Below are 24,614 nucleotides of genomic sequence, written 5' to 3'. Positions count from 1 at the left end.
CTGTTGCATTCTAATCAGAAGGGATAATTTATATTTTACCTAATTTTCTAAACGTAAAAATCAATTGGCCAACTTTCTTCGCATTTCCATTCTTCATGGGCAGTTACCGGACCATTCCCGCAGTTTGTTTACTTGCAATCGAACGGGATCTTTGCAGCTCTTCATTGCATTCTTGCTATCCCACTCTAACAACATAAGGCCGTGTTGTTGTCAAACAAGGTATAGCATTTCAAATGGCTTCATGATTCTTCGAATGTCCTTATGTGAAAAGTTAATAAAAAATTCCATTGGAAAAAAGAAATACTCCTCTTTTGCCTTCAAATGCATGAAAATTTAAATTTTGGTGCAACATGTACGTGAATTCATTGGTAAATACGCATCTAATTCGCATCTAATTCTTACTTCGTTACAACTGTGCACAAAACATAAAAATGACACTGGTATAATTCGTTGAATTTTGCTACTTTGAACATATTTCAACTCTAAAACAAAACAAAGATATAAATTACTGTTTCCAGTTATCATGTTCAAATTATTCCTCTATTCTAACTCATCTTAGATAGATGATTTGGTTACTTTTAAAGATCTTTATCACTCAACAGAATAATCCTCGGGGATTCATAAGAAACTTTGCTTTTGTAGTTGAACGATTCGAAAAATAATTATTCATAGAAAAAATCTACCAACAAGTACAAGTAAACATCAAAAAGATTTTCTCTGAAGCGAAATGATCGAATAAATGCTTGGAAAATAGATTTTAAAGGATTTAACGTACATGCAATTGACAGTAGCCAGTTTAAAAAAGTTTAATGGATATGAATTGACGTTTAGGACGTCAGAGTGTTTCTTTATGTACTCAATTGTTTTGGTTGCAAGTGTTTTCAGAAGAGTTTCGCTATTCCGTGTTTAAAATTTAATTCAAATTATTGGTGTTATTGCGGATGTAGGCATAAGTCACCAAGGTATGCATTAAACGCAGTGCAACCAGAGTAGTATACATATTTTCCTTCCGTTCATTGGTTGTTTTGCGAGAAAAGAAAAAAAACGATATCTTTCCAGACCGTGAGCGTATCTTTTTACGCCTTACGTTTGCTTTATCTTCGACGTTGTGTTCGTGTTGGGAATACAATTAAGTGAAATTCTGGCACGGAATGCGCTTTGAGTCCATCTATCCCGAGCTTATCGGTCATTCCTTCAATTCCCTGTAATGGGATACGATACGAGAAAATTAGGCATTTGTGAAACAAATTGAGTTTGTGACTAGTTTAAGTATTGTACTAGTGCTAGTAACATTAATTATAAACGTAAAGTGGAAAGGCAGATGCAACACGTATCATCGTCTAGGAAATAAAAAAAAGCTTCTGCTAACTGGTTACGCCCGGACGAATTCCACATTCTTTGTTTTAGTGCTTCTAGGAAAGGCAGAAGTATATCACCTTGTCAATCGTTTCCTCGATCAAAGATCAGCGCTATAATTCTGTTACTTCCTTTGTCAACATTTGTTATACGTTTGGTTTGATTGACCTTCAGTTATTTTGTTATTCAAACGAAGTGTGTTAAGAGATAAGCCCTCACAAAATTGCAAACAGAACATCCAAGTAGTGCGTGTTGGCGTCAAACAGTGTACAGGCAAGAAATCGAAAAAAAACTAGTCAAAATTGCAATTGCACTGCACTGCATTTTGTTAATATAGGGTAAGCAATAAACAAAATTCGATAAGCTGCATGGGATTTCTCGCGCAAGCACCCATAAGGCAATTCTATCATTACCAGCATGAACTAATGCTGGTTTAACCCTTCCATCGTACTGGTTATTAGTCATCATCAGATGGCAACTATGACGAGAGATAAAAAGTAGCAGTGTCGCATGATTTTAATGCGCGTCTCTTTTTTAAACAAACATGTTAATAGCTCTCTTGCAGTCGAAGAGCTATGGAAATATCTTGCTCACATAGTATAGATTACTATATCTGAGTGTGGTCGATGCTCGGTACAAGTAACTTGAACCCGCGCAAGCCCGCCTGAGTCTTGTGCCGTTGCATTTCTAGGGCTTTGAATACAGGTCTAGTTTTTTGTATAGTGCCTCTCACATAGGAAAAGTGGAGACCGTACACAGGATAGAAGTTAATTAAATTAATAATCTTGAAACCGAGCGGTTGTTTCCTCGCAAGACCTCGTCCGTCCGGAAGATCCGATAAGAAGATACCAGTTCTCTAGAGAACGAGTTGTGGAAATTCTCTTAATTTATATTCGCGACAGCATTGCCCTCATTCTGCTGTTTGCGCTTTCGAAGTTTTGGATTGGAACCATGCAAAAAGCAGCCCGTTGATATAGGCAGGGCATTTGATGAATCATTTATGAACAACCCACGGGGTTCGTGTTATCATTTACCAGTTAATATTTCAATATTTTTAGAACAGCCGTGTGAGAAGACGTGTATTGTCTAGCCCGCAGAGCAGAAGAGAATTGAAAATGCCCATTTTGTATAGTGTGGTAACACGTGGCCCGACCGTACTGGCCAGGTATGCGGAATGCGTCGGCAACTTCACAGAAGTTACGGAACAGATCATTCCTAAGATACAGCTCGAAGATCACAAGCTCACGTATTTGCATGGTAACTACTTGATTCATTACATCTGCGACAACCGAGTTATCTATCTTTGCATCACGGACGACGTAAGTGTTGGTGAAATCGAGTTGAGGGACGAATTGCGTGAAAATTATTGTTTCTATTTGCATTATCTCGTAGAGGTTCGAACGATCGCGAGCGTTTATGTTTCTGCAGGACATCCATCAAAGGTTCATAGCAACATATGGCTTGACGGTGGCCACTGCAATTGCCTATGCGATGAACACGGAGTTCTCGCGCACTCTAGCCCAGCAAATGCGAAACTACAACGAGGGTCTCCAGCAAGATGCGATAAGCCGAGTGAACGGGGAAATCGGCGAACTGAAGGATATCATGGTGAAGAACATCGAAAACTTCACCAACCGAGGTGAACGACTGGAGCTACTCGTCAACCAGACAGAGAACCTGCACAGCAACGTAAGTAGCTCACTTTACTTGCTCTGGTATAGCTATAGCTTTCATATATGATCGATTTACTTTTACAGTCCGTGACATTCCGTCAAACGTCCCGCAACTTGGCTCGCACAATGTTCTGGCGTAACGTTCGGATGTACTTCCTCGTGGCCGCTATTCTCCTGTTCGTGATCTACGTTATCGTGAGCATGTCTTGCGGTGGATTACTCTGGCAAAGCTGCATCCATTCGAACCCAGCTCCTCGAGATCCACCGAATGCCCTATAAATTATCTGTCTTTCTTATGTTGGCGGTGAGCTAAATTCAAACGACAAACAACTAATGAATAGGGCTTAATAGGATTGAATCGTACATGAAAAGGGTTACGAGCTCCACATGTGAGCCTTGTAGGGTAGACAGGTCCGTGTGAGCATACGAGCACGATAAGAATGGTTTTGTTCCCCCTTATGAAGTTTTCTGCAGTCGTTTCGGAAATATAAGAAGGCTTTGTGATTGTATCAAGAGCATCGTTGAGTATGCTTTTCGTAATACATATTCGCCGTCTCTTGATCATGTTGTGATGAAAATTCCGATAGAGTTTCCTGTTCGTTTTTATAAAGGAAATGTTTTCAAATTCCGCTATTCTGCATTAGCGAAAACGTTGCACCATTGTTGTCTTTACCTTACTTGGTTTTTCGTTTACTTGATCAATTTCAGCACATTATTGTTATCCTTTGATCATTTTCTACACATCAACTCTCAGTTAATTTTTGTGATACTTTTTATGCGCGAATGAATGGTAGGCGTTGATGTTTAATGCGGTTTTATTAATAGTTGAATAAACATGATTGGGTCACGAATAAAAATTTACAGTAATGATGATGCATTTCTGCATCGACCTTAAAAACACGTCTCGGAATTTCACGCGCACAATCATTTATTCATGAATTATTCTTAACTAGTAGCTAATCTTGTTGAATTCGCAGCATATATTGTATGCCAGCATTGATAACGGGTTGATATGGTTGCCGTTTCAACATAGGCATTTGAAAAAGTTTGGTTGAACATTGTCCTTTCTGTTAAGTAGCATAAAACTTAAATCCAATGGTGCAGATAATATGAGCCTTTCTGAACAAAATCATCGCTAAGAAGATCTGAGATTTTTTAAAAGTAATGGACGAATATATAGATTTACATATAAACTTACTATACCAGATATTACTCAATTCATTATATTAAGCAGTTAAACATTTGCGTCATTTATTTGTGTTGAGTTTTCCGAAGCGCTCAAATAACCGAGTCGTAGACTTGTTTTGTGCAACAGGAGCCTCTTCATGGAATTCACTGGGTTGTTTTAATTGTTCTTGGTTCTTATTTAGTGCGAGTAGGCTAATGAAGTGAAACTCGTCACAGAAATCACGAAAACGCATTGTTAGTAATGGGTTTTGCATTCACGCCTGCAGTTTGGTTGTAACAGCACCAACTGTTTCATGTTTTCATAAGGACGTGTCTGAACAATACCGTCACACTCACACACCAACCAACGGCACACGTTAAAAGAAGAAACCATTCATCATCAAAATTAAACCTCTGGGCCCTATTCTGTACAACTCGCTTCATAATTTTAAGCAGGGCTTACACAAGAGCGCCGATTGCATCATAGATGGCAGTGTAAGATTCTGCGATATGCAGTGTTGGCTTTGTTGGTTGCATTTCGAAACGGCTCTTGGGAACGGTTTCGAAAGTGCTAAAAAAGAGCCCGTCAAAGAGGTCGGAAAAACTCGCTACAACGAGCACATAGCATATTTTACGATGCGTATCGTGTTCTCTTCACCCATAAAAAAACTCCCCCCACACAAACAGCCAGCTAAAACAGGAACGTATGTATTTACAAGAAAACGCTCATTCTGTTTTAGAAGGTGCACAAGTCGTAGGCAATGTCGCGTCGGAAAAACGATGGCTTAGGAAGGAAAACCGATACACCCCGGCCACAGATAAGTATCATTCGCGCCTGTAAGCTCGTTCTTAGGTTTCCCAGAACGTTGGATGGATCCTGCTCGTTGGCGCAAGTGAACCCCCGATAACAATTACGAGCAAAACGCTGGTTGACTACAGACAAATAGTTGCATAATTGGCTCGAGCGAGGAAAGATCCTTGCACGCGGAATATGGGACACCCGCGGATCAGGGGATAGAGCATCTTGAGAGCCCCGGGAATTAAGGGTGTTTGAATGGGGCGAGAACCTGTTTCAGGCGCGTGCTGGAAAGGAGCGAGAGACGCTCTTGAGCGCGACTCGGTTGACATCCTTGAAGTGCATCCCTTTTGAGACGAGACAAATCACTCACGTCTGGTGCCGGTTCATGTGTTTGTGCTGCAGTGTTGCTGCACCGGTGCATGGCTGATGACAAATTCAGTCCTAAAGAAGTTATGTTACATCGGCTAAAGAAAATATAACTTCAGCATGCTTCTTTTAGTTCCATAGTTCTAAAAGAACGGTTAAAAATCTGTGCTCAATATTTCCTTTTGCTTTTTGGACCAATCGTTTCAGAAACCCGCACCGTAGAAACTGAATTGCGCTGCGCAAAAGTCGTGTTTTGCGAATGTGGTGGGGATTTTCCGGCCCTTCTCCATCCTCGCCCCTCTCGCCCTTCGAGTTCCCTCGCAACCCTCGCCTAACGAGGTGTTGTCGCACGCGTTCGCTTGGTTGCGCGATTACGCTACGCTAGGCTCATGCCCAGCAAGGGTTTGCTCGACGCCATTTATCCTTGCCATGCACGGGTGATATTTTTCCCCCTGAACAAGCAGCGTCAGTTCTCGTGCATTCCCTTTTGGGGTGCTATTCTACTCTGCCTTGCATCACTGCGTCCGATTGCTTTCGACACGGTGGTTGTTTTCATCCCAAGTGGAAACGTTTGGCTGCATCGCAATAATGGCGCTGGCATGTGACCACTGCGAGGATGTACTTCTTCACATCCTAATTTACATCACAATGCCTACATCGCGCTTCCTATACGTCCCATTGGAAAAGGAGAGCAATACGGTTCGAAATCGCCTTTCGCTAAAACTGGGCCAACATTTATCTGTTCTGATTGTACAGACAAACGCCAAATTCAACAACGCACTTGACGAATGTGATGATCTCTTTTCCTCGTGGCCAGTGGCGACAAAGTGGGAAATCCAAGCCGCTTTTCCTGTTTGGGAGAATCGGTCGCCTCGCTGCTTGCGCCAGAGCCAGAGACGTTGATGATAAACACGGCCCTGCCAGCTGGAATGCAAAATGTGTTTACAGAATCGAACCACCCCAACTCAACTGGTTCTACCCCCCATCCAGGGCTGAAGGAAATGCACATTCGCGCCAGGGTGTTCCCGGAACATCGCATTCGTCACAACCAGCACACACATGGCGATCGTTGAGGAAAATCCAAGACACATGTGCGTGACGCTTTGTGCCCTGCGCAACTGGATGCCCTTTGTGGCGGGTTTTTTTTCTTCTCACAAGTGGAAACGTAAATACGCATCGCGTGGTTGGTTTTGGTGGCTAGTTTTCCCGCTCGCATGGGGTGGCATTTTCCACCCAGTAGTTGTAAGCAATGTTTTTAACGTTATGATTTACGACACCATTGTGCCAGCTCGGAAACCCAATCGATCCTTGGTGTTAGTTTAGTTTTATTGCGCCTTCGTTAAATCGTGAAACGCGCCCTTAACGCCTCGAAAACTGTGTGATATCGTGGTGGAATTCGTTCCGCGGAGTCCCACGGCCGGATGCTGGCGATGGACTTTGAACGCGCCCTTTTGCGCTAGGGAATTTAGGGACCGATTGTTTAGACGCTGCGTACGTCGTCGTGCTTTTGGGGGCGGGTAGGACGCTATTGTGGGTGGTGAGGTGGTGCGCAAGTCACGCATTTTCCAGCAGCCCGTACGAGTGAAAGGGATGGCACGGTTGGGTGGTTCTACTATACGGGTGGGCCGTAGTAGGGCGTCGCGCACACACACACACAGCCAGACTTGCACCCAAAACATTGAACCTTGGCGAGGGTTATCTAGGGCGAAGACTCTTCCTGAATGGCGTCGTTTCTGTCCAAGCACGCGCGGTCGTTGGAGTGAGAGAAAGAGAGAGTATGAGAGAGCAAGATAGAAAGAGAGAGAGTATAATAGAAATAAACTGAAGGAAAATCTACGCCTTGTGTATTTCTGCCGGGCCTTCCCGCGTGCTCATACATGAAATTCCGATTTTCAGCTTTTCCGGGTTCTCTCTCTCTCTCTTTCTCTCTCTCGCGCACTAATCGTACTCGGCTGGAACGCAATTGTTCTCTACCGGTCCTAGGCGCCAACATTCCTGCCCCGAGAATGAAACCAGCAGAAAATTCGCATCCCCGGGAAAGTACCCTCGGAAAACAAATCACAATTTTCCATCCTCCCGCTTTTCCGCGCAGTGTCATTTCCACACCCACAAGCGGGGCGCTTTTCAGGTGAGCCTTTTCGCTCCCGTCCTCAACCTCAATGCAGCATCTCTCGACCCAAGTGGACCAGATGAAGTGAAAAGCCGTCCTCATCCGTGTACATACACACACACGCACAGGTGAAAATTCGCGCTCCTGCCAGGCCACCGTCCTTCCTGGACCACTCCCTATCATAGTCGTTCTCCCTCTCTTTTGCTCGCACGTGTCTCCCCCCACACAGGGTGTCTCATTCTACCGATTGTTCGTGTCTCGCTCTACCCACACTCGCTCCATTTCACTCGCTCACTCGCCGTGATGTCTGCGTGCGTCGTCGAGCATGCACTTCCAAGAGCATCCGCGTCGTCAGCGAGGGTTCTGCAACGCGATCCGGCAGCTCAGTAGCGACGGCACCACTCGACGCGCGTGACACGGACGCGCCAGAGCTCGCAAGGACATCTCCGAAATCGGCGCGGCGCGTGTCGTATGTCCGTCTTCGGTACGCACACACCCACGCACACACGGCGCGCAACGAGTCCTCGTAGGTGGCGCAGGACCGGTTCCGGTGGTGACAGGTTCGTCCTTCACCGTGAAGGGTCCGTATGGACACAATCAAACCCTCGGTAGAGCCTCGATCAAACATCTCCCACACACTCAAGCGGCGGTTGGGCAGGACCTTCGGTACGAGTCACTTTCAGTGGAGGTGCAATGGAAGGTGGCTTCGTGGGTGGTGTTTTGTGATCGCGTGAAAACCGCGGAAAATGCACTCCCCGCGAAAAGGCCATCCGTGTGTGATAGTTTTTTTTTGTGCGCAAATTTGCATAAAGTGAAAGTGTAAGTGAAAGCGTGCGCTCTTTCTCGCTTGCTCTCGAGACCGGTGCACGCGTGTGTGAGGGAGTTGGTGAGGTGGAAAATGAGAGAAAAAGAGAGATAGAGAGAGAGAGCGCACGTCCTGCTCCTGGCGGACTTGGAGCCCAGTGAAATCCTGGGAAATTTGTGCGATAAACATCCACCGGAGCGCGGTTCTCTCGTGTTTCCAAATGCAGTGTGGCGGAATTTGTCCATTGACATTTTTCCTACTCCCACACACTCACACGAAGCGGGTTTACTATGCGAGTTTTCCTCGAAGGAGGCTCTTGTTATCTTTTGGGGTTTTTTTCTCGTAAAACGGCATTTTCCACTTTTGATTTTTCCCACCCCCATTGGCACGTGATCTGGCTGCTGGAATTCATCGTTCCTCTTCCCACGAGCGCCATCTTTGCTTGGTGAAAACCAAGTAACAGTCTCTCCCCGCCCTCAACGGCCGGAAAAAGGGCAGGATATTGCGCCTAACGACCTCCAGAGATGTGTCCTTGTTTTTTTGCCCCTCCGCACGATAGCCATTCGCTGGGCGTCGATTTCCCCCGAGAGAAGGACGAAACGGGAAAACGGGCGAAACGCTCGTCTGCCCTTCCACTTCATAATTGATTCATTGCTCCAGCAAGCGAAAGCCGGAGCTTGGAACCGAAAGCGAGAGTGAAATCAATTTGTAAATCTTGCCCCCTTTTTTCCCTACCATTTCCTCTCTTTCGCTTCACAGCACAAATGTCCTGGCAGACGGGCAGATAGAGCAGTTGTTCACACGACACGTTAAACACATACCAAAGCGCACACCACCATGGACAGCTCCCCAGACCTGTCGCTGAAGCTGCGGCGCGGTTCGAGCGATTCGCGCGAGTCCTTCTACATGGACTTTGCCCAGGGCATCGACTCCGACATCGAGGACGTGGTGACGATGACGTCCGGTGGTGCCGGAGGTCCCTCGCCCTGCTCCCTACCACCCGCGAGTCTCCCGGAAGTCGTCACGGTGCAGCCAACCGTTGGCAACACCGGCACCACACAAACCGCCATCATCCTCGAGGAGGCGGATCCCCTTATCGAGGAGGAGGAAGAGGAAGAGGAGGAGGAGGAGGAAGAAGAAAAGGAAGAGGAGGATGAAGAAGAAGAAGAAGGCGAAGAGCAAGGCAAGGAGACCGCACCGGAGGGCCAACCGTCGGGGCCGGAAGTGCAGATCCTGTCGCGAAGTGATGGAGGCGAAAGTGGAGACCTGGAGGTGGGTGCCCTTCCATGCTTCCCTTCACCGATGCGCACCCTTCCCAGCGTGGCGCTGGCGGGGTTGCTTCCACCCCTACCAGCACTCGACATCGACATCGAAAGGTAAGCCAATCGCGTAGATCCACACGATTAGACAATCGCACAATCACGAAAAACGTGCGCGAGTTTTCATTCCTGCGGCAGATAGGGCGATGTTCGGAGCATTATGCGGACCGGATTTATACGAAGACAATTGCTTTCAATTGCGCTAAATGTGTGGTGACAATTTGTGGCCCTCTCGCATCCCTGTTTGGGGGGGGGGGGGAGCGAAGTTTTTTTTGCGTGCTGGCGTCACCTCACGCGAACACCTCGGTTACTGTCGCAGAGTTGCAGCAGACACTTCGGGGTCGGATCATGCAGGTGTATCCGGACTATCCGGGAGATGGTGTTGGTGAGGTGCTCTCGAATTTCACCTCAACCTAACCTCCGGCTGGGATACATTTCAGGTCGAACGTACGTAGTATAGCCTTAGAAGAGGTATCGAAACTTTTAATTGGCTTAAAACCCTGCACTCGAGTCTCCATGGCAACTCCACCTCAACGTTCCACTAGGGGATGTTGATTTGCAGCAAGGGTGCAGTTTTATGCATTCGTTAACAAGCCTCGATGGAACGGTTGTTGTTGGAAAACGGTATAAAACGGAACAGCCTGAGGAACTCAACAAGTAATCCTGCTGGACGTCGTCTGTTTCTACTCTACTCAGCAAACTTCGCCTCGAGACGCGTTTATGCCTGGCTCGAAAAAAAATCCGCCCCACGGCAGTGTTCCTTGGCAAACAAGAAATAAAAAAAAGACCCAACAGTGGAGTGCCCAACACTTAATGACGCACTTGATCAAGCGGGCAATATTGCATAACGACCTGATGCTCGTTCCACAAATGCGCGCATCCGGAACCGGACGATTGGGTTGGTCCGTTATGGAATGTTCGTGAGAACACAGAGCGGTTTGGGTCGTGGAGGTGACACAAGCGCCTGCGGAAGGGCCAGCTAGGGAGCTATGACAGATTAGTAGTTGCTCATTCGGGGATCTGATTGCAAGGGCCACTTCTTGCTGACGAAGTTGCGCTGGACGTCAGATTTTGGCGCCATTAGCAATCACGGCCGAAGGTCAATCTGTCATCGCGGGACAAGTTGAGTGAACTTCCCACCACGCGCCTGACGCGAGACTCGCGACGGGAAGACGGATGGATATTAATTTGATATTGGATCCGAGGCCGAGTGGCATGTGTTGGCTGGTGTTCAGGAGCTGAAGGAGGTCCACAATTCGACCGGCGAGAACCTTCGGGGCGCTGGGATGAATAAACATTAATTCGTGGCTCCGTTCCGCTTGGCAGGAGTCCCAGCTCGAGGACTCCCGAACCCCGGTCCTTATGTTAATCGTGATGGCCGACCATTTGTGCCGACCCATTGCCCTTCCGGCAATGTTGTCAGCAACGTTGTAGCGGGGCAGCAAAAGCCACACGTCGATTGACGGTGTTCGCGAGTAGTCGTGTGTCGCATCAGTTCACGTTGACCTGCGGGCTCTGCCGAGGATGCTCCAGATGGTGCAACTCCGGTGTAAAGGTCCTCGGGTGAAGCCAGTGCCGTGTCGGTGAGACGCTTTCGTACGGGTATTGGTGAGCACTCTTGCAGTTTAACTAACTCGATCGTTCGTCGTTCTTTTGCAGAGAGATAGATGTGCCGTCACAGCCCATCATGCCGTCACCATCGGTGCCACAAAACGCCATCGTGTCACCGGAAACGTTCAGCACACATACATCACCGGCCCCTTCTCTGCAACACCTGCCGGTAATGCGTCCTGTCAGCCCACCTCAGCTGCCCATACCGCCCTATCAGGAACTGCACGCTCCAATGCATCCTCCAGCAGTACTGACGACGGGTGCGGACTATCCCTCGTTGTCGTCTGTGCAAGAACTCGGAACAACCGATGGTGATGGTTCACGTAATGGCTCTTCCTTGGGTATGCAAAGCAAGACTCCGACTCAGCTTGGATCGTCTTCTGCCTCATCCTCGACGGCATTTCATCCACGAGCACTTCACACACCGACTGTTGGATCCCGAGCCACTGGAGCAATGGGGCCTGCTCCAGCTCTACTAGTGCCCTTGCCACTATCGGGATCTGGAGCCGTTTCTAGCCCAGTAGAATCAGCCATGGTAGCACATAGGTCTGCTCAGCGACTCTCCCAGCAGTCCCTAGTGACCCCAGCGAGTGGAGGTGCTAGCCAGACGACAACGACTCATCAACACCTCTCCGTGCTCTATCACTCTCATCATCACCATCTTCATCCCATTCTGACCACTAACAGGCGCCCATCGCGACTTCCCGAACCGGTGTACTATCCGCCTCCACGAGAGGTCAAACCGTAAGTCCTGCAGCTACTCTACTCACCTGCGTTGAGGACTCAACTGCACGTGTTTTTTTTCCAGTGGAGAAGCTCTCGCTACAACGCTATCCGCGCTGTATGGCAAGCTGCTTGTGGTCATGGGTATCGCATTTCCGATGGCTGAGGTTATTTCTACGTACATTCCGCCCTCTTTCTACGAGGTAAGTGCTTGTCTGGGTAGGGTGAGGCATGCGAGAGAGCAACACTGAACGTTTACGTACTGTTGCAGGGCTTCTACTTGTATCTGTACATCGGAAGCATGATGTTCCTGCTCTTTATGTACACTACCTTACTCTGGGGCAAGCCGAAAATACCACCTGCATCTCCGGCCAAAAGTAAGTACACCTTCGGCGAAAAACTTCTAAGGATCTCAGTTGTTTCAAACCTTTCTCTTCGAAACTCTGTTCTCTTTCCTCCAGAGCAAGCGATTGCGAGCACGAAGAAGGTAATGCACCGCACTAGCACCACCTGCTCGACGGACAGCGGTGAACAGTCAGACAGTGAGGACGAAACGATCAGCTCAAGCCCAAAGGTTCCGGTGCAGGCTCGCCGGATGTCCTTGTCGGCAGGAGCGGCCTCTCGACTGCAGCACTTTGGCAGCTTCTACCTACGTATGGGTGCGGTTGGTAAGTGTCTTGTGAGTCGCATCCGAGACTGCCTATCTAACCTACCACCGTGTGTTCCAATCACTCTAGCATTCGGCATCGGCAGCATGATCTACTCCGGATTGGAATTCGGTCAATACTTTGAGCTGGAGCGCAACACCAAGTGCCACAACGTGCTGCTCGCGCTGACACCGGCCACACGTATGGCCTTCATCTTCATTCAGATGTATTTCATTTTTCTAAACAACGAGGTAAGCTGCGAGCCAGGTGTTTGCTTTGAGCTCGAGAAGGACGATTTATCGCTGTTACGTTGATGGCCGTAAATTCATTCTCGTTTCGTCTTGCCGACAGCAAATCAAGGTGTACCGCCACAAGATCGTCGCCCGCTTCGGTTTGATGCATATGATCGGCACCAACCTATCCGTGTGGTTTTCGGTGTTGATCCAAGAAACGAAGCACGAGATATTGACGTTCTACAATCCGGAAAACCGAACGCTTCGCATTTCGCATCGGTTGGGTACGCACGGCTCGTGCAACTCCTTCGTGAGATTATGTTCACTGACAGCGCTTTCACTCTGCTCTTTCACAGGCAACAAGATGATGCCACATCCAGTGGAGACGGTGGCTCACCTACGTGTGGCTCGAGGTCTAAAAGGTCCGCACAACATCTTCGAGTGCCGTCGATCAAACATCATCGGTACGTTGGTGCAGGATGCATCGCCCTTTCTGTTCCCGTGCACTATCGAGTACTCGTTGATCTGCGCTGCCATCTTGTACGTGATGTGGCGTAGCATCAGTCGACCTCAGAATGAGCAGCCCCAACGGCAGGAAAGTCTACATCCACTCAAGCGTTCACCACACCACTACTCCGTTGATTGTGCTGGAGCTCACAAAGGCCTGTTCATCGGTATCCTCATTCTGGTGTTGACCATTATCTCGCTGATCCTGTTCTTCGTGCTGATCTCGCGACCAGAGTTCGTCAGCCTCGCCGTCACTGAGGTGAACATCTGTGAGCTAACGCTCTACGGCACAACAACGGCGGCTACGCTCATCGGGATGTTTCAAGTGCGACACATGCAGTACGACGCCTTCCGCAGCTTCAGTCTGGATGACATCCTATTGGTTGGTGGACAGACCGGGTCGTTCTTGTATAGCACGTTCACGGTGATTGGAGGTCACTTCACAATGCGACGGGACACCGTGTTGGTGTTGATCACTGCACTTGCCTCGCTGGTTGAAACCGCCTGCCAGACGATGTTCATCTTGGACGCGAGTCGTCGATCAGCAGCCACCCAAGAGCACATCCGCAAGAAACCGGGCCGTGAGATCGTCACTTTCCTGTTGGTGAGCAACCTCGCGATGTGGGCGATCAACACACTCGAGAAAAGCCGTGCCGAGTCGCACCCGATCCAGCTGCATTTCTATGGACTTTGGGCGTGGACCATTATTACACACGTCTCGATGCCGCTGGCTATCTTCTACCGCTTCCACAGCACTGTGTGCCTGTGCGAGATCTGGAAGCGTGCCTACAAGATGAAACCAGCCTACATGTAGGGTCATTCGGCCGCCTGGTCCTGTCCGGCCCGTGCCAGGACGAGTACCAGGCGAGCGGATGAACTGACCCCTTCCACGGAGGTCCTGGTAGCAGCAAGCTCACCGAGCGCCGACCGACCAGCTACCTCCACGTCTGCGACCATCACTCTCGAGAATCCTTCGGGGCCTATCGACCTGAACGCGTATCTACGCGTTTGAGACGCCCCAGCTATCAGCGAGGACGGTATTACGCATATACTCAGCTTTTTGTCATACAATTCCGCGTCGCGCATAGCTGCAGGGTTGAATTGGTGACAAGAATCCGATACAGAACAAGGATCTACCGTACGAAATTTGTGCTTTTTGATTGTTTACCTCGGTTCTACCTTTCGTAGTCAGACCCAATGTGGAATCAACTATAGCCATATCATACACAGCTACCGAATCTGGTTTAATTTAGCCAATTCCTAGTTTGGAAAAATGGTGCAGCTTTATTCGATTGTTGTATATGAAGTAGAGCGGCTGATCGGAATCAACTTGCTTCTAGCTGTGAAGGATGGAACCGAAGGAACCAGCTGAGATTCCTTGACTAGTTCTGGGTCCCTGTCACCACCTAACACTCGACCGAGAGCAGCACTTCAGCGCAGGTTATTGCTTCGCAAATGCACCGGCACCGTTGCGGCAAACGCATCGTTGCGGCATCGTGACACCAAACTGCACTGTTCGCCATTTTTCCACGATCATTCACTGCTTCCGCTTTAGCCATTTACCGACGACTGCTAGTGTCACTCCTGTAGATTATTGTCCCTTCTAAGGTAACCGCGTCTAAGGCCTGCTTGTGATGGAGGGCTCGCGGGTAGAACGCACCGAACTAGGATAGAACCATCGCAGAACCGCGCATGATGCGGTCGGAGGATTTTTGGAAGGTCTTTTATATAACTAGGAGGGCGTAGATTTTTGAGGTTCAGTGCGGACGTTTTTGGCTCCGCACGGCAGATACTTCCCCACCGAGGTGTTGTTTTTGTGTTTTGTTCATTTTCCCATAAAAAAGCCGCGAACCAAATCGAGCCAACTGCTGCACGTTTTTACGCAGTGCTGGCGGAACCAATCGGTCGACTTACTTTGGCGCGCCCTTTGCTTATTGCCACGGTGGGTCCGCGAGGGCGTTGGGTGATTTTTACCGATAGTAGAATTTTGACGCATTTTCTTCGTTTTGGAATGAAACATTTTTACACGAGTAAGGGAAGTAGCAAGTAGATATCGTTAAGGGCTCGAAGGAAGACAGGTCCAGTGGCAGTTCCAGTGCTGTCGATGCATTAAATTCTAACCAAGCACTTCCGTAAGCCGTCTATATAAATGTCTGGTGCCAACGTACACCCAAATACACACACACACCACAAAGAGAGAGAGAGGGAGAGAGAGAGACAGAAAGGAGAGAAGTAGTAATTTGTCCAGCGTAAAGCGAGCAACTCAGTGTCAAACAAATCAAAGTATAATGAATAATCAAATAGATAGTTGGATGTGCCACGGCGGAGCATGTAACCGAAGCGACCTATTTAACTTCCTGCCAGTAAGGTTTTAGCAGCAGCGTAGAAGGAAGGGAAAGAAGAAGTTTTAATGGTATAGATGTAGGACAGTTTACTCATACTCAACGCATCCCCATCGCCGAAGGGCCGGTTGGGTGGTTTAGCTTACGTTTAGCTAGCAGGCCCTTCACACGCCCTTCACGAATCCTGCCTCCTGGGAGGGAAAAACGTGCGCACAACCCACCCACCAGCGCGCTAACGAGACGCGAGGCGCCAGCGATCAAACGCGATCGATCATCGGCTTCTCGATTCGCGCCCATAAACACGCCACGCGTTGCACGCGACTAGCCAAAACAAACATGCGATCGTGGGCTAAGAATATCGAGGACCCGGTGGGATCAATAGCAGTAAGAAAAACACCCCTCACGTAAGGGTGGGAAGTTTTTCCGAGTGTGATTTATTGGGTTGCGCTTAGAAGTGTTTCGATTCGCGAAACTGCGTCGATCGATGGACGCGATTAGCTTTCAAACTCGCGTGTGTCTCTGCTCGCGCCGGGAAAACGCGGAAATTCCTGTACGGTGAGATCATCCACACGTCGGGGAAATCGGACCGAGGGTCGTGTGCGCGTGGTTTTTCCTTTTTTCCGTGTTTTTTTTACGCTTCCTTTCGTTTTCCGTTGCATTGTGATCCTATCGCCCCTTCTCAATCGAGTCAGCTCGATGCTGTGCTCATTTATTTATGTGCCACCCACCCACCCCATGGGCCGCTTTTCACTACCACACCCCCCTTTTCCCGTTCTCCTTCCCCTCGGCTATTATGTTGCGTTTCATTCGTGTTATTGCTCCCTCAAAAAGCCCGGGAAGGGCGCGGTACAGGACTGTACCCGCGGTGCCGCGCCCACCTATCTAGCCCCTTTGCTATATATCGTCAAGCTCACTATTTCGCTCACTAAGAAAGCCAACAAAATGAATCAAACCAAAACCGCCTAGTGTGTAAGATGTACGTGTAAACGAAGCTGTTACATTGTTTTTGTTCCGTTTTGATTCTGGCAAATTTTACTCGAAAGTAGTCCACAAGAGTCCTCCCAGGGATTTCAGGGCGAACGGGCGGGCTGCTGGTTGAAGGAGGAAGCCAGAAAGAGAGAGCAAGAGAGTAAGAGAGGAAAAAAGCATAACAATTAAAGGAAAAGCAGCTCCCTCTAGCCAGCGCAAGCGTCGCACCGGCCCACCTGTTCTAACGGAATCGCTCTTCTGCTTGTTTGTTAATGCTCTCGAGTAACTTTCGAAGGCTGGAGAATTATGAAAAATTGTGCATTTTCTGAGTTTTTGCAACAAACGTAATACCGATTGCGCTACCATTGCGACTATTACTCACGATTATTACTATTATTGACATTATTATTATTAGTGCTGGAACGCATTTTATTACACCCTTATTGCGATGCAACTCATCGAACAGGAACATCGTCACTGCTTGCGCCTGCTGGCGTCCTGGCGGAGCAAGGACCAAGTAGTCAATGTAGGCAGCATTTCGGGACTCGGCGTCCTTTCGCGTATCGTTTGTATGGATTGAGTATGTTATGGGATACTTTCGTCGAACAGCGGTGTTCATGTAGCGAATATTATCGATTAAAGGCAAAAATCTACGAATTAAACGAAAATACATCGTCGGCCATTCGGATTTACAAAATAAAAACCAAAACTTATCGTACAACCCAACGCGTGTCTGTGTGTCAAGGAATCGCATCCGAAATCCAAGGCAGGATCGGCGTGGTGTTGTTGGTTTTCTCAGCCTATCGGAGGACTATCGATTTTCCAGCCCCGTAGGGCGCGAACGCTTACATTTGCCGGAAGTGCATGCTTCAGCATACATCGTAAGTGTTCGAGTTCGTCCGCTGGGCTCATGGACCTCATTACTTTCGATTGTTAACCTTCGAGTGTCATCAGCTCGAAACGAAGTCGCTGCGGATGTCGGGATATTGGGCATGCGAATTCGAGATTCATTTCATCCGCGGGATTGTTGGCTGTCCTTTGCTTCGGTGTGCGTGTTGCGTCCGGGATGGACGCGAGTTCCTGCTCACCCTTCTGAGAAGGGCTGCGGCGAGTTTGTCAGTGCGCCGGCGTCACAGCCCCTGTGGTTGTTGGTCGAGGGTGAAGACACTCCTGGAGGTGCACCGATGTCCTGCGAACTACCTTCGATGTCCTGTGAGGATTGCGAGAGTGAGTGCCATGCCACTGATGCTGTGAAGCCTCCCTAGATGCAGGATTCTTTCATTAACTACCCCGCGTTGCGTTGAATACTCGCTTATCAGATCGAAATTGTTCGTCACCTGGGAACGCTGTCTGATTTAGATGCAATTTAACATGAGCCTTTTCGGCAGGCAAGCTCTCAATTCAGGAATTTTTTTTGCTGGTCGTTTTTGGGTCAGCCTTTTGTTTTAAAGAACCCACAGCCTCAAATGGGTCAAACAAATCCCTAGGCAGCTGAGTGCTTCTAGTACCAGCGAGAAGGCTCCCGAGACAGCTTCGCGAGAGAGTAATTGTGTACGCATACACCTCGCTTGTGTTGGTGTGCCGAGAGAAATCTTCGCCTGCAGAGCCTGCAGCGCGGATTTAGAGCTGCTCCTTCGCTTCGGTGTTTGAGCCTTCTCCGACCTGCGGATGTTTCCCACTACTGCACGCTGTTCCAGGATCGAGGTCATATGATCCACCGCACGCGGCACATGCCGGTTTTCCACCCGAGCTTTCCACCGTCCAGCGAAGGCTTTCAGTGATGTGATGCGCTGTTGCATTGCCGCTCGTTTGCTCACGTGCTTAGGATCCGTCCAGTGTTGCGGTGGCGGTTCGCAGAATAGTCAATCGGATCCGTTCGGTGGCAGTTCATCGTTTTGCCTCGAAAATGCCACCCACTGGTGCTTCATTAATCGCGGATTGAACCCTCCGCTGGGTAATTGCTGCCGCGAACTACAAGTCCTGATGTGGTGAATGTGATAGTGATCCAGTGGACAGCTTGCGCAAGAAGCAGGTCGTTTTGCTCAGTGATAGGGAAGTGCTAGGAAACGCAACACCGAGAACTCGAGTGTTTTGTCCCGAGGGGCACGTTTCCCAACCCGGCAGGAAATGCACGCCAGCCCGAAACGACGACGATAGACGCAACTGAGTCAACTGCAATCAAAACAAACCGTGAGTGTGAGGAAAATTAGCAACAGCAGCATTCAGCATCCGTAAGTCATCTTCTGCATCGCTGTTGTCAGCACTTCTGCCTCTTAGTCCCCACGCTACCTTGTTCTGTCTTTCTCTCCTTGTTCGGGGATGCTCTCTCACGTGCTCTAGTCCGCTTATCAGCTCGTGTGGCCTCTGCCAGATCAAGACACACCTCAGGGAAAGCGCATCCGTCACGGTTTTGGAGCCGATTGCGCACTCGGAGGCGACCTGCCGGCGTTCGCTCGTGCGCTTCTTCGCTACAGGAAAGCTATTTTTATCTCACACAAACTCACAGCCGTGCCGCACGGTGTGATTGGGTTGACTGGGGGGGGGGGGGGGTGAAAACGCGCAGCCCTGCAACAATTCAGCGCGTGCCCGGTGCGTTCGATTCCACCCAACGTCACACGACTCAGCCATTGACATCGATTGATACCCGAGCCTGAGGGGCTTTGGGAAGAGACCACACTTATGTGGGTTGGTGGGTGGGTGAAGGGGTAGGGATTTGTGCAGACCGTGTGAAACCCCTCTCACACCCCTCTTCATCCCTTCCCACTCAGGAGGGCCATGAGGTTGGGGGTGTTAGACGCGCCCGTTGAACGATCAGTTGCGTTTCGTACTTCCGCCGACGCAGAGTTGTAGCGTTGCAGCTTCGGTTAGAGTGGTTCGTTGGTCTATCAGTGCACTGTGCCGGTGTTGTGTGATGTGCGAGATCCATCCTCAAACCCCGCTGGTCTAGAAGAGTAGTGAGATTGGAGCATTTGGGCCGTACTTCGCAATCAAACGTGACCCAGTGGCCGTGGACAGGATCGAAGCAAGGTAAGCTGATGACATTGGAAGGTTTTCTTGAGAATCGGTCAGTTGGCGGACCTGTTCGACTGGGAACATGGTATGCAGATCTCACCCACGCCACCCTTGGAAGGGTTGAAATGTTGCCCAGTGGGTGGTGCGTCCATAAAATCGTGGTCTGTTGCGGTTTCGTTGACCAGTATTTACGTTTGTAATGCCAATACTGCTCTCTGCTTGTTTACAACGAACAGATAAACAATCTGTCCGGCCGCCAAGGGCTTCCAATTGGCGAAGGACACACGGGCAGTAATGTTTGATTTCCTGTTGCATGATTTCGACCACGCCATAGCAACCGGATCGCCTTTAATTGCGCTTGCCCTCGCGTGCCGGCGTGCGTTTGTTTTTTGGGACGTTTTTCTCCCGAAAGCGCTACAAATATAAACCCTCCCTGGGGTGGAAAAATAACGCAGTTTCCTTGGAATAAAGAAAAACTCCTCCTCGAAACCAGCCCCGTTGGTGGAAATTTACAATCTATTTTCAATACCTGTAAAAAGGGCCAACTGTTGCGCTCGCCATATTTGTTTTTCCAAGCATTTCCCTTTAATAGGGCGCGTAAACACGCACCATGAGCACGTACGACGGGCCCGCTAGAGAAAAAGGGCCCGTTTCGGGAATGCAACATCTACGTTACACGCTTGTTACTCGAGCCGGAGTATTATCGATCTATGGTGAAGAAATCACGCCAATTCGCACACTTGACACAACGACTCCCGACGTGGGGGTGTCGATTTCGTCCGATTTTCATTGGCTTCATTTGGCCCCAGATCGCGTGTATCCTGTCATCGGTACTGCAGCGACCTCATGGGGTGCGTAATTCATGAACTGGCTAGCTAATTTTCCTCTTGAAATATGAAGCGGCGTAACTTAACACGCAATAATGCGCGATCCGCACGATATGGGCCTCCTGGGTCAGCTGGGAAGGAAAAATCGCTCCCGTTCGCCCTTTCGCTGTAGTGGTTGAATTATGAGTGTCATAACAAGCGGTGCACGGGTGAGGATGGCATAAATATAGCGTCGATTTTCCGCCACGGCGGTTTCCGCGTTTGGTATCGCGCATTGTTGCAGTCGAAGATTGAAGTCGTGGCCTCCCGGGAAACGTAAACAGTCATCCGTCTGCTAAGTAGCGCGGCCCATATCGGGTTCGCTTTGGCTCCTGGTAAACATCATCAACTTCACCGTCGCATCGTGTCAGAATTAGTGCGGAGGCCTCAATATCCGCGAGCGGACGCTAAACTGTTGCGCCTTCACGCTGCCGGAAGCTGCGTGCTGAATCGCGCCCGGATGCTGCTCGCTTGCGCTTGTAAACAAAGACGGTTGCTTAATTGTCACTGAGGGCCGCTGACGGGTTGGAAGGAAGCATTGGTGGGTTGTGCGCGGGTTTTCCACGCGCTTTCCATCGTTGGTTTGTAATAATTTTCTCCTTCCCCGGTCCGTTGATGGGCGTCCTAAGGATGGTAGCATCCTTCATTAATCAAATTGTTGGTTTGTTGTTTTTCCACTCGTGTTCATGTGCGTGTGTGTGTGTGTGTGTGGTGGTGGTGGGTGGGCCGCTCGGGAGCGAAAGGCGAGGACGAAGTCGCAGCATAATTATTTTCCGCTGACCTAGATATTTCCCGAGCGCGAACGTGGGTTATGAAAAGGACTACCTTTGGGTATCACCATTTCCCACCGGTGGCCAACTCCCTTCGGGCGGTGTTACAAAATTATAGCTTCCATTGGGGGTGAGTTTTGCGCTTTGTCCGCTCGGTGGGCCGAGTGTGGGTGGAAAAGCAGGAAGCGAAAAAAAAATAACGAAGGAAATAATATAAACGGCCAAACCCGTCGCGAGCTATTTTTATTTACTTGTGCGAATTTTCCATTCGCTGCATTCGAGTGTGGTCGCTCGGTCTCTGGTTTGTCTTGTTTCCATTTTCTTTACCATCCCCCCCCCCCCCCCCCCCAAAACGCCAGTTGGCCCGCGGTTCGCGACCGGTCACTGACCCTTTTTCGCTTCGGCAACAGTTTCCAAGCGCCGTTGGAAGGAAACGCGCAAGGAAAACAGCGCCAGTAGTAGCGATGAAAAAAAGCCAGAAACTAGCCAAAGTTTATCAAGCGCACAGTTCCGTCTCCGAAGAGGTGTATGGAAGCAGAAAAAGGGCTAGGCAGGCTCGTGAACCGTACCGAAATAGACGACGCGGCAGATAGGCTTTCAGCCGACCTTTTCGCCACCAACGAGTCGAGGTCCTGTAAATAAGGGCCCGCCATCATGGAAACCAGAAACCGATGATAAGGCGAAACTGGCGACGGCAGGTGCAATGCAACCCCTTCGACACAAGGGGGTGGCTTTTCCGGCAGGCAAGCTTTTCCCGCAGCCCGAAAGGTGGTACGAGACGAGTTCGTTTAGCTCAGTCGCATTCGTGGAGTCAGCATTGTCTGGGCGGTAAAAGGCAACAAAAATCAATCACATTTTCCTCGGCATTTCCACACACACAACAGTCGGCTGCGGTTGAAGAAGACAAAATTAAATCTCTGCCCCAGACAGATGCCGCGTCGGTTGAGGCCGACATTCAAACAAACAGAGCTTATCGAGTCTCGAGACCCTTCCCTGCAGGAGTCTGGCTCCTTCTCGACCGGAATGCACCGTCCTTGCACTTCGTTATCGAATCGTTTACTCACATTCCGAAGGGCTCCGGTGTTTCGCGGTGGAATTCACACGGGCGCGCCCAAATGGTTGCAATCGATGCGCACAGATAGCCATCCCGGAAATGCCATCACACACGTTGGGAACAGGTTTTTTTTACTTATTTATTTTTATCACACCTTACAACTCACCGTGACGGATACCTGTTCGATACCTTCCATGGCTCATCCAGCCGGATAAAGGGCCGTCCAACAAGTAGCCGATTAAACCGCCCATCCCCCGATCGGCCCCCAACGGCGAGCCCTTTAATGACGGTAATAAACTGACGGATGACGCGCCGTAGAGCCGTACCGAGCCGTGTCTTATCGTTGTCGTCCGCCGCATATTCGCACACGAAGATAAAAGCCCGGCCCTTCGCTGGCTTCAGTCGCCGCCTCGAGACGAGTTTGAATAAAATATGCATGGAAGCGGAGCATGGAAGCGGGGCTCGACGAAACGGATGAATGAAAGCAACCGGTCTAGCGCTTGGACATGCGATAAGCGTGGCCCCCTACTCACGTGGTTTTCCCCCTTTGGCGGTGGCTTTCCCTCGTAAAACAAAAAAAAAAACAGAAAAACAAAGGACCCACCTCGCAGCGTGGCTCGACGCAGGACGCGGTGGAGTAGAAGGGGAGTTTTCATTCTCGCTTCCGTTTGTGCTTCCTGTTGCACGGACATGGGGAGGTCTTTTTTTCTTCCCTTCGACCGTCTAACTTCGTCCTGTCACGCAAGGATGCCCGACCTGGAGGCCCTTCATGGCGCCCTCAACGGCGCCCTCAACTCAGCAACAGCCCAACGGTTAAACAGGTGGTTACCATGGCGAGCCTACACTGCGGCGGGCCGGAAATGGCTCTTGGTACGGCACACCAAACCCAGCACCCTCTTCGAAGGGATCTCGCATCTGATGCGTTCGATGCGACGGAAGCTGCCATTTCCTGGCCCTCAGCTTCGTTGTCCTCGACTCGAATCCAAGCCACAAGTCGCTGTGGGACGAGTGGGTGGAAGGGTGGCCCTAACAATGTGCCGTCTCGCTCACACACACACATACACCACACACACACACATTGCGCTTGCTCGCTCTGGCATGGTTGCGCGGCCCTTTACCGCGCTCGACGGCAGTTCCCTTAGGTCACCGAATCGCGCCGTGCTGCGCGTCAGTTGCCATCAGAACGCTGTGCGAGTAGCATTTCGAGCGAGCGCGCTGGGAAAAGGGCCCAAAAAGTGTTGGTTTCGGTTGTGCAGTTTGTGTTTTCGTTTTGTTTTATATGTTGTTCAATGTGCGTCATCTTCAGCCTGCAAGGACGCTTTTAGGGACGCCCCGTTCTCAACAGCACGATCAAACCCTTTTAGGAGGTTGTCTCCATCAACCGACGGCGCAGTTGATGCTGTAGGGCTGAGCTAGCCCACCTGTTTTCCGGAGGGTTTCGGAACTGCTGCTGCAGTTGTTTATCGCTCGTTGGCGCGTTCACGTAACGCTTTACCGAGAGCCGGGGAAAAAAATCCAAACAAAAATAAACTCACCATCCGCGGTGCGTCCCGGAGCAGCGCAGTAGCGCCATTGCATCAGTATCGTGTGTGTCTGCGTGTATGTGCGCGCGCGTGTGTGTGTGTGTGTGTTTGTGTGCGAGAGATGCAACTGTAGAGTAGCCGCCTCCACTGACGCCGCTGTGATTGACGATTCGGTTGCCGTAGAAACGTAGGGCGCAGTGCAGCTGCGTGGTTTGCTGCGTTCGTTATACTAGGCCCTTGGCAGTTGCTAAAGGGCCCTTAGGGTTCGACTCCCCGCATATTCGGGTTTTTCGCATTTTCGAGTGAAACGTAAAATGGCACCAATGACCAGCTTCGAGCACGGGTAAGTCGAGAGCAGAGCCTCCAGAAAGGGCTCGATTTCGTGCGCCACACGGTAGCGCGCGCAGATGCACCTGAAGGGTGAGCCCTTCAACCGCAGCAAGTGATCGAATGCACTTCACCCAATCCACCCACAACCAATCCGGCAGCTGTGTTGCCGGTGTGTTGGTGCGCGTCGTAATTACGTAGCATTTAATCACGTCGCTCCGAACCGCGTCTAAGGGCTGCCTTTGTTCGAAGGGCCACGGGAGCGTATTGGTGAAGGGAACACACGGGCGGCGTAATAGATGCCAGGCAAACCGGCCCTTTTTTTACGTTAAATCTCTGCCCTGATAGCCCTTCGAGAACGCGTCTCGGTGGCTTTGTTTCTTCCCTCCCACTGGCGCTTGATTTTTCCGCACTCGCTTGGAAGTGCAGCTGTGC

The 24,614-nt window shown here is 49.8% G+C and overlaps 2 protein-coding genes across 4 annotated transcripts; both read left to right on the top strand.

Annotated features, from left to right (window-relative positions):
- Positions 1-884: 884 nt before the first annotated feature.
- On the top strand, positions 885-4,254 carry LOC128728639 (vesicle-associated membrane protein 7). Of its 3 annotated transcripts, none has more exons than XM_053822267.1 (4): positions 885-962; positions 2,415-2,675; positions 2,749-3,045; positions 3,114-4,254. In XM_053822267.1, exons 2-4 carry the CDS (start codon positions 2,472-2,474, stop codon positions 3,306-3,308), a joined length of 696 nt encoding a protein of 231 aa, XP_053678242.1. In that variant the 5' UTR covers positions 885-962; positions 2,415-2,471; the 3' UTR covers positions 3,309-4,254. The 3 variants fall into 3 exon arrangements, with proteins under 3 accessions (XP_053678242.1, XP_053678244.1, XP_053678245.1); XM_053822269.1 differs by having other exon boundaries at positions 944-962; positions 2,420-2,675; XM_053822270.1 differs by lacking the exon at positions 885-962 and adding an exon at positions 1,621-1,694.
- Positions 4,255-9,113: 4,859 nt separating this feature from the next.
- Positions 9,114-14,130, top strand: LOC128728814 (proton channel OtopLc). Its single transcript, XM_053822460.1, has 8 exons — positions 9,114-9,652; positions 11,255-11,950; positions 12,015-12,132; positions 12,201-12,306; positions 12,391-12,597; positions 12,667-12,827; positions 12,928-13,093; positions 13,166-14,130. Exons 1-8 carry the CDS (start codon positions 9,114-9,116, stop codon positions 14,128-14,130), a joined length of 2,958 nt encoding a protein of 985 aa, XP_053678435.1.
- Positions 14,131-24,614: the final 10,484 nt, after the last annotated feature.

This window comes from Anopheles nili, chromosome X (genome assembly GCF_943737925.1).
Source record: "Anopheles nili chromosome X, idAnoNiliSN_F5_01, whole genome shotgun sequence".
Classification (NCBI taxonomy): Eukaryota; Metazoa; Arthropoda; class Insecta; order Diptera; family Culicidae; genus Anopheles; species Anopheles nili.
The sequence above is the reverse complement of the archived record's forward strand: the minus strand, read 5'-3'. Positions and strand labels throughout refer to the sequence as shown.

Bases quoted from the DNA above. Each gene is read 5' to 3' on its own strand.
- LOC128728639 (XM_053822267.1), top strand. From the start codon at position 2,472: ATGCCCATTTTGTATAGTGTGGTAACACGTGGCCCGACCGTACTGGCC. The intron at 2,676-2,748 runs GTAAGTGTTGGT...ATTATCTCGTAG, and splicing joins ATCTTTGCATCACGGACGAC to AGGTTCGAACGATCGCGAGC. The intron at 3,046-3,113 runs GTAAGTAGCTCA...TTACTTTTACAG, and splicing joins CAGAGAACCTGCACAGCAAC to TCCGTGACATTCCGTCAAAC.
- LOC128728814 (XM_053822460.1), top strand. From the start codon at position 9,114: ATGGACAGCTCCCCAGACCTGTCGCTGAAGCTGCGGCGCGGTTCGAGC. The intron at 11,951-12,014 runs GTAAGTCCTGCA...TTTTTTTTCCAG, and splicing joins CCTCCACGAGAGGTCAAACC to TGGAGAAGCTCTCGCTACAA. The intron at 12,307-12,390 runs GTAAGTACACCT...TCTTTCCTCCAG, and splicing joins ACCTGCATCTCCGGCCAAAA to AGCAAGCGATTGCGAGCACG.